Here is a 9,683-nt window from a genome sequence, read left to right on the forward strand (position 1 = left end):
AGAGATAGCAATAGCAATAATGCCCAAAATGTAGCTGTAGTGGAATGTACAGTAGAGTCTCACTTATCCAACATTCACTTATCCAACGTTCTGGATTATCCAACGCATTTTTGTAGTCAATGCTTTCAATACATCTTGATATTTTGGTGCTAAATTAATAAATACAGTAATTACTGTGTAGCATTACTGCATATTGAACTACTTTTTCTGTCAAATTCGTTGTATAACATGATGTTTTAGTGCTTAATTTGTAAAATCATAACCTAATTTGATGTTTAATAGGCTTCTCCTTAATCTCTCCTTATTATCCAACATATTCACTTATCCAACATTCTGCCGGCCTGTTTATGTTGGATAAGTGAGACTCTACTGTATTGATTGCCAGAAAAATATCTTAAATAGACATTTTAATTCTTTCAAATACTTTAATAGAACTCAACTATTTACACAAATAGGAAAAGTGATGTATATATAGAACCTGCTAGGTGTGCCACGGTTAGGAAGGCTAGGTGTATCCAAATATTGGACTTACATTGTTTTTGGAATATCTATTCATGGAACGAAGCTGATTTCAGCACTTGAGACCTCACTCAGGAACATATGTGTGGATTTCAGCAAGACAAAGCATAATGTGGAAGCAAATGCACAGTTATATAAATCAACAATATGCAAATATATTGTAGGGCAAGGAGAAACTGAATTCTGGCTGCTATAGTTGCTCATCCTTTCATAGTTTATCCTTCATTTAGAAAGGATAGGAATGAGCCCAGAGCAACATGACCCTGTTTTGTGCAACCTCCAACCCAACCTAATGGTCAGGAGTGGAGCAGGTGATATAAAAACAGATATAGCTGTAGGACTCTGTCAGGGATACCCGTCAGCCTCTGAAGGGCAACCTCAAGTTTCCATTGCTATTGACCTTGTACTTTTTGTCTAAAGTTATCTGAGACAGAGAATTTGTTTTGCCTTAAGCTCTTTTGGGATGTTTTCTTAAGCTTTTAACTTTCAGTTCCCATTTGTCTTAAGTAAGCATATTCATCTAGTGTAAAAATTACTACTTAAGTTATATGGGATCATTTATCAATCTCTTCAGATATAGATAGAAGGAAAGGAAATTAGATCACAGGCAAATACGGTACATAATTAAACAGCTGCTTAAAGAAATCTTCATTAGACAGATAAAAAGGAGAATGTGTGTGAAGTATGGGGGAATCCTCCATGAGCACCAAAGGTCAGCAGGACTGGAGGATCCTAATAGAGCTCACAGAACCCTATTGTTCTTCCTCTACTGTGTATATATTAGAAACCCAACAGGATATTAGTGGGGAAGCCCTAAAATTCCTGTTTTTCCTTGACACTACATTGTGCATTCTGTCCACAAACTCAAGGGAAAGACAAAATGGGTATTCAGCCCTACATATCCGCAAAGATACTCTACATATCTGTTTTGAGTGATTTATTCTCATATAGTGTTATCAGCTAAAGGAGTGAGAAGAACAGATGTATAAATGTATTGCCATCAATGCAACTAATTGAAATAGACATCGCAGCATTTAGAAACTGTCAGTCCTTTTCTAGATAAGTGTACGCTTGGAGCTAATTCACTTAAGTCATTATTAAATTGAGTTGATGGAAGTAATGGTTTTTCTTCTTCTCTGGTGTACATAGGTAAAAGAAAAAGTCATTATAGCATCCAGTAAGACTCATGAAATAGATTTAGGTGGCTCCATCAGGGCTTCAAATTATTATGATTAAGCTGCATTTTCCAGTTTCAGTTTGCTTCTTTTTTATTTTGCAGTGGCTGAAAGACTGCAAAAGGACATTTGGTACAGATGACGGTATTCATGGAACCACCACAGATGCTCAGGTTGGTATCTGCTTCCACTCACTGGCTCCATTTCATGTCATATATTAATAAGAAATCTTTCCGTGTACCTTAGCAATAGTGTTGACGTTCTGAGACAGAGTAAAAATGTTACAAGTTTTTTTTTCATTTCAGTTATCAACAACCATCTGCGGGGAAAATGTGGAGTGTTATAAGTATTGGCTTAAGAATAATGGCTTCTTTTTCCCTCCATTAAAGTCAGAAGCCCAACTTCGGTCTGGTTTTAATAACACAGAGCCGATAAGCAGAGCTGATAGCAGCTGCGTACCAGCACATGCCTGCCTTTACGCAGCTGTAGTTGCAAGCCAGTGAATTGATATTCTGTATCTCTGCTGATCAGATAAATTAGTGTCTAGGGCAGAAGCTATGCTGGATCAAATCTAATTAGTCCTGGGCACATGCCTAAGACCTGTCTAGCAGGGTTTGTTTGAAAAAATTAGTAGGCTGATTGAAAATCTTGTCTGTTCTATATTTGCAAAAAGCCCTTCTGTGCAGAATAGGTATTTGTTTTAGAGGAACGTATTTTCATTGTTAGAAGAAGTCTATCTGTAACAAAGGAAGGAACTTTAGCGCCAGACTTAGTCTGTTTTCTTGGACAGGAAGCAGAATTTGTAAAGCTACTAAAAACCCTCTTTTTTCCACCAGATTCTTTAAAGTTCTTTTCATTTTAACTAAATTCCTTCTAATTACCCCCTCTGTCTCTTGTTAAGGGGAATGAGAGACCAAAAAGCAAGGGGAAGTAGAATTTGTGAAGGCCCCTCCTTTGTCACATCTTTTGCCTTTCCTTTCTCCCAGGCGGGAACAATAAAGGGGCTGTCTAATTGCTGTCTAATGCAAATATTGCTAGTTGTTCCTCTCATGTATTGTACAGAATGGTAGTTTAGCTGTTGATTTGTACTGTAGCACGTACAACAACCTGCTTGCCATCCTCCAGACATAGTCACACCACATTATTGTGCTGGGGACAACAGCTGTGGTCCTTGTTTAGGCTGGCAGCTCTTCAGAGTAGCTTCTAGCCCTGGCCAGCTAAAAAATATTGCTCTTTGTGTTAGATATTCCAAGAAAATACCTGATTTTTTTCCCCACAGATTCCTTCTCCATCTCACTCTCTTGCTTATTTCTGCAGCATATACTCTAATGTGATACTGTAGGGAACAATGTGATTGCATCAAATTTTAGATTGATACAGTTCCTTAGAAATGTGTGGAGTTTGTTTACTGTTTTTATGAATAGAGGCTTCTAGCGTTTTATCTCCAATGTTTCTTTAGTCCAGTTCAGGGTTCGAATTTTATGGATATTTCCTACACGTCACAATATAATTTTATCATATTGCATGAGAGCAGGGCAAGTAGTTTATCTACCAATCCTTTGAAGTCTAGTTAGTCTTTTTATACATGCATTGCCTCTTTCTTTGAGACTTAGGGGTTTTTTTTTTTCTTTTAATTTTATCTGGGAGAACTAAGACCCCATCTAAAATGAACTTCTATACTAATTCTTTATCTTTTTTCTTTTTCGTATTTTTTGTGACCCGCACACCTTCTTGCTTAGCATTTGGAAATTCTAGCAGTAAGTGATGGCTCTTGATTTATCAAATACTTAACCATGCCAGCAAACAAACTGGCTTCCATTTTTGTCTCTTGTCCATATGTGGTGTATCTTTGTCTCATAATAGATTATTATCGTATTAATGTTTGCTTCAGTTCTCTAATGCCTGAATCGTCAGCCATGCTTAGATGGTAAAAATCTATAGTCTATAGCCAGTGATTTTCGTTCCCATTTGCTTTGCTTTGTTTTTCTTTAAAAATATTAACCATCTCTTTTGATGCATCTACATGTAAAAACATGCGGAGAAAGGTTACTACAATTTTGATCAAAACATAATTGCCTTTGAAATTGTTACACTACTCAGTAACCAAAAAGACTAAGAACATGTATTTCCATAAATTTATTAACTGGGGGAAGAAACATGTTTGCATAAAAATATTATCTTTGATCTACGGTCTAGAATTAAAACTGACATTACCAAAAGAAAAAGAAGCAATTTCTCCCCTGCTAGAGCATGGCATTTCTGAAATGTCATAAAAATTCCTTTCTCTATTTTTCTTCCTTGGAAATATGATTGCCCTTCTTAAAAGGTAAAGTTTATATATAATCTGTAAGGGCAGTGCCACTTTTTATTCTTAATTATGAATGTTGACGTGACTACAACTTCCATCTTTTTTCATCTTCTTGCTACATTAGTTTGTATATCTTTTTAACATTTCATTCTCTGTAGTAAGCGAATAATTTTTATATTGCAAATTTTGTACCAGAAAGCTATGTATAATTTTGTTGTCTGATTGTCATTTGCCTAATTGGCACACTGTGCATTTCAGATAACAAGTTTGTGTTTTTTTTTCATTTATAGGAGTTAGAATTGTGTCGAAGGCTATATAAATTGCATTTCCAGTTGCTGCTTCTCTTCCAAGCCTATTGTAAACTTATAAGCCAAGTGGATGTAATTAAAAAGGAGGCAGAGGTAAAGAAGAGACCACTGTCTTCGTATTGGATTCTTTGGTTAGAGAGGAAAATCTTGATGGTGGTGTTGTAAGCAATCTTTCTTGAAAGGTTAAGCCTATTTGCAAGGGAAAGAGCATGAATGTCCATTACACTATGTAACACAATTTTTGTTCCTGGATTATAAGTGCCATTTCCTAATTGGTTCTATCATAAAAACATCTGGTATCAGCCATTGGGCGCATTCATAGACATCGATAGGTTCCAGCATGTAAGCTGTTACGAGAATATAGTCACATTTATTTAAATACTTTAAAATTTGTTTCCTCCCATTTAAAATATTTACATTGCATTCCCTCATTGTAATAGTTTACACTTTTGTTATCGTCAACCCTTATTAAAAATTATTGAATTTGTGTTGCTTTTTGAAAGCGACATATAAAGCAGAAAATCCTGTGCCTGCAGCTGCCATAGCCTTTAGCACTCCGAAGATAGATCCCCTGAGACGGGTTCCTAGATAATTTTTGGTACTTCTTGTTGTTAATTCATTTATATTCTGCTTTTCCTCCAAACTGGGTCTAAAGGCAGTTTACATGGCTCAGGCTGTCAAAAAGCTTGATACAGGCATCAGCATGAAAAGGGGAGAGTGATATTGGAAGGGAAGGCAGAGACAGCCAGGGAAAGACTACAGATAGATTGTGTCAATACCAGCTGTATTGGTGGGACTATCTATAGCAGTAGTTCTCAACCTGTGGGTCCCCAGATGTTTTGGCCTTCAGCTCCCAGAAATCTTAACAGCTGGTAAACTGGCTGGGATTTCTGGGATTTGTAAGTCAAATACCTGGGGACTCAAGGGTTAAGAACCACTGATCTATAGGGATGAGTGTAACCCAGATTCATAGGGTTGGGATTGGGTTTATACCAGGTACAGGCAAACTTCGGCCCTCCAGGTGTTTTGGACTTCAGCTCTCACAATTCCTAACAGCTGGTAGGCTGCTAGGAATTGTGGAAGTTAACATTCCAAAACACCTGGAGGGCCAGTTTGTTCATGCCTTGTTTATACTTTCTCAATTTTTTAGTAAACAGAAATAACATTCTGTCACCGATGCTTAAATAGACTTCAATTGAAAATTGATCTTTTTTTTTTTTTGCTTTAGGTAATAAATATGTCAGAGGAGCTTGCACAGCTAGAGGTCTTTCTGAAGGAAGCAGAATCCGCTTCTGACAGTGGCATCGAAGAAATGGAAATCTCAGAGGCTTCCCAGGCCAGCACGGAGACTGCCATTCACTCTCTTATTGAAACCATGAGGAGCAAAGAATTTGCGTCTGCGATAGCACAGGTCAAAGCCTACAGGTACAATGGAGCCAAATTTTCTCTGTTTCTTAATATCAAAAGCGAAATTTTATATCTTTTAAAAAATATATGGTATAATTAAGTCAAAGTAGAAGTTTCATGCGCATCATGAGAATGATAGATTTAGAATGGTGTGCATAAGCCTAGAACATTGCAAATATGAAGACTTGTGAAAGATGTCTCAGAGAAATAATGTTAATTTTCCTACTTCCAGGTGCATTTGGCCTAATGATATATTTGGCAACTCTGAAGATGATCCCATACAAACTCTGTTGCACATATATTTCCGTCACCAGACCCTGGGTCAGACTGGCAGTTTTGCAGTGGTTGGCTCAAAGCAAGATATGTCAGAAGCCAGTTCAAAGCTAATGGAATTGAATTTAGAGATCCGGGAGTCCCTGAGGATGGTGCAGTCATATCAGCTTCTTGCCAAACATACAGCTGTGAGAAGTTTGAGCACTGGATTTTGAAACAATGTCCCACAAAAAGACTAAAACTAAAGTCTCATTATTATCCGGCACCTTTCATATCTGTTGAAAAACCTGCTATTTTTGGAAGATATCATATTTATGATGACTATTAAAGAACTTCACTGGAAGAAGCGACAGAATTCAGAGACGAGGATCTTGGAAACTCACGGCATCTTAATGTTTTCTTCCAAAGTGTCTATATGGGCAACGTGAACACTTTTAAAATAGTAATCGTATAAAAACTGCATTAGAAAAAAGGGCTATAAACAATGCCTATAACTGCATTCTTTTCTGCAACAGCAGAAATGTAAGTTGTTGCAATAATAGCCTCTTCATACTGAGAACTATGTAAAACAGGTAAAATGAGGCTAAAATCACGGCTGAAGTCCTGTAAGGGTTTCAGGCAGTCGAAAAATAATACGCGTAACAAGGTCTGATGTATACAGCCGGCAACGTCACAAAGAATGTGCTGTCATAACGCAGGAGGAAAAACTGCAAACCGTATGGATTCATCAAAACGTATTTAGTTCTGTCTGGTCATGATGGATTATGTGTGAAAGTAGGAATGAATGTTTCTCTGACAATTGCATTTTGAAGGTATGGATGATGTGCGATGAGGTCAGAGCATGCCTAACGAAAGCACTGCAAGATTATTTTGGGGGAAAATATTTTTAGCTCTAACTTCTAATTTGTAAATGTTAAGGCATTTAATAATATTTTAAAACTGGAATTTCCAGTTTTCAAAAAATGATAATATATCTCTAACTTGTTGAGAATGCTGCTCAGTTTTCTGATCAGTGCTTATTGATAATGACTAACCAAAAAGTAGCTGCCTGCAGAGACTTTAAGATGTATATTAAAGATTTATGTTGCCCCTCCGCAACTCATTAGGAAAGTTAACTTATTTTATCCTGTACATATTCTAGAAATTGTATAGTGTAAAATTCAGTATTTTTGTTGAACAATGCACTGTTACATGAGAATAGTGTATAAATCTAAGCAAGGGAGGGGTGCAAGAATAGTGGCTGTTAATAGATGACATGACCATGGAATACATGATCCATTATCTCTGTATTCTGCAGAGTTCAAGAGGTTTAAACTCACGTGTGTCTGTCTTCAAGACTTGTATTTAAAGCTAAGGAATTTGGGACTGTATATAGAAGGGAAAGATCATCTGATTACCAAACTCTACAATATATTTCAAAAACCGGTAGCACAAGATTAACTGAACTGTGTTGAAACCAAAACAATTTTATATAATCAAAAAGTATGAATGTAGTCCCACGATTCCTCTAATTCAGAAGGAATAAAGGTCTGTATTTTAGGCATCTGTCTTCCCCACTGTGATTTAACACAAAATTTTAAAAAGACCTGGCTCTGAAAAGGCCAGATTGTAGAATGTAGACACAAATCTCTTTAGCATGGCCTTTTTGTTTCCTTGGGGAAATTAACCCTATTAGACATGTAATTATGCTGAAATGCATTAATTGAAAGCACTGTGCATATTCTTGGACTGCTGATAGAAGTTCTGTTACATTTCCAAAACTCTTGTTTAACTAGACATGGCACATTCATAATCATAATCACTGTATTTTTCTTTTGACCCTGATAAAATTTAATTATTTTGAAGACTCTGTGGTACTGTAGATGGTGTCCTTAATTATTTAATAAGGTTTTGCAGGGGTATATGTAGTTTCTAGTGGTGTATTATACTTTTTACATCTTTTATCAGCCTCATTTTTGTGTTTTTGTTTTGGGGGGGGCCTGGTAAAATAAAAATTTCTATTTGCTGCTTTGTGTATTTTCTCAAGAGGATGTGGTGAACGAGGCAGAAACTGGAATAACGTTTGCATACTGTTATTGTGCCTATCCCATGCTTATCTCTCTACAAGGTCTTGCATTTATTTTGGTAACAGGAGAGTGTTCAGGATTTTACACACATAACATATATGATTATCTTACTGTATGCCATGCTTAAAATTCAGAGTGATTTAAAGAATAAGCAGGAGGGGAAGAAAGTTCCTTCAAGTAGTTAAATGCAGTGGCATTGCTTCCAGACTTCAACTCACATGGACAGGGCTGCAGTATTGTAAAACAAACGATAAATCAGAGCATATCAACTGTGAGATACTATAGAGCAGGCATGGGCAAACTTCAGCCCTCCAGGTGTTTTGGACTTCAACTCCCACAATTCCTAACAGCCTACCGGTTGTTAGGAATTGTGGGGGTTGAAGTCTAAAACACCTGGAGGGCCGAAATTTGCCCATGCCTGCTATAGAGTGCCTGGAGTATAACTCTTCACAGTGTCCGTGATGCACAGACATGCACCTATACGGATACCGATTCCAATAAAGCCGAGCAAAAACTTTTGGTGAGGCCCCATTCCAGCCTGGCACACTTTCAAGACTGGCGACTCACCCGTTCCTTGGCACTTCCTTTTTGTTCCCTGGAAGAGCATTATGAACATTCCCACATGTAGCGATCTTTTTGGTCTTTATAAGTGTTGTTGAGCCTCATCCTAATTCATGTTTCCTCTGTTCATTCTTATCTTCGGTTTTGTTTTTGCATGCTCTCCTCAGTTCACTTTCTTTGAAGAAGACACCTGAGGCTATCAATAATCAGGCAGCAGTAACTCTGAGGACAAGATTCCTCCTACTGCAATTATTCAGTTTTAGTGTTCTTAATAGGCCATCGTGTTGACATATTCCCAATCCTAAGATTTTACAAAGGAAGCACAGAGGGAATAGAGTTCTGCCACTCTACATTTTTCTAATTTCAAATTCCAGATCAGTTCCATTCTTTAATTACTAAAGACACAACTAGTGAATTGTTCAAATGACAGCAATAGTTTAATAAAGCAATCTTTTTTGAGGGGTTGTGGGGATGCTTCGGACTCTGTGCTGCCATCTTTGGATAAGATATTATCTTAATTGTGTCCACTGTGTCTTGTGTAGTTCAGGCACCAAGACATTCAGTTCAGACACTGGTTATTTACTGTGCAAAACTAATTCATACAGGGGACTTTTCCTTATCAACTGGGCTTTGGTTCCAGGACCTTATGGGGGTACCTAAATCTGGGATGCTGAAGTCCCATTTTATACAGTGGGTCAGTAAATGATAATCCTTGTTTTTTTAAAAACGCACAATCAAAAGATTTTTTTATTGTTCTCAAGCCAAGGGTGCATACAGCCAAATGTACTTGCATGTTGAGTTTTACAGTGAAAGACTGGAATAATTTCACAAAAGTTACTGCCTCCTGTTGAGCTGTATGGAAATCACTGGCGTTTTCTAAGTGGACACTGAAGATTTTCAGCCTCTTTGGAATTTGATTTGAGGTGAACTGTAATAAATCCTTTTGCATTATTCTAAGTGTGTTCACACCTCATTCGTTACCTGTTGGTCCCCAGGTGTTTTGGCCTACAACTCCCAGAAATCCCAGCCAGTTTACCAGCTGTTGAAATTTCAGGGAGTTGAAGGC

General features: G+C 37.3%; 1 protein-coding gene across 10 annotated transcripts in view; it reads left to right on the forward strand.

The window, feature by feature from the left end:
- The window catches only part of fryl (FRY like transcription coactivator), a 174,911-nt gene extending 166,916 nt beyond the window's left edge, over positions 1-7,995 (forward strand). For 8 of the 10 annotated variants that reach the window (XM_062981612.1, XM_062981611.1, XM_062981613.1 and 5 more), the window contains 5 exons: positions 1,799-1,867; positions 3,434-3,451; positions 4,293-4,403; positions 5,539-5,735; positions 5,950-7,995. In XM_062981612.1, coding sequence (XP_062837682.1) covers positions 1,799-1,867; positions 3,434-3,451; positions 4,293-4,403; positions 5,539-5,735; positions 5,950-6,205 — 651 coding nt within the window. In that variant the 3' untranslated portion in view covers positions 6,206-7,995. The remainder of the gene's footprint in view (positions 1-1,798; positions 1,868-3,433; positions 3,452-4,292; positions 4,404-5,538; positions 5,736-5,949) is intronic. The other 2 variants (XM_062981605.1, XM_062981609.1) reach the window with 1 other exon arrangement.
- The last annotated feature ends 1,688 nt before the right edge of the window (positions 7,996-9,683 follow it).

The sequence above is a fragment of the Anolis carolinensis genome, chromosome 5, assembly GCF_035594765.1.
Source record: "Anolis carolinensis isolate JA03-04 chromosome 5, rAnoCar3.1.pri, whole genome shotgun sequence".
NCBI classification, from domain to species: Eukaryota; Metazoa; Chordata; class Lepidosauria; order Squamata; family Dactyloidae; genus Anolis; species Anolis carolinensis.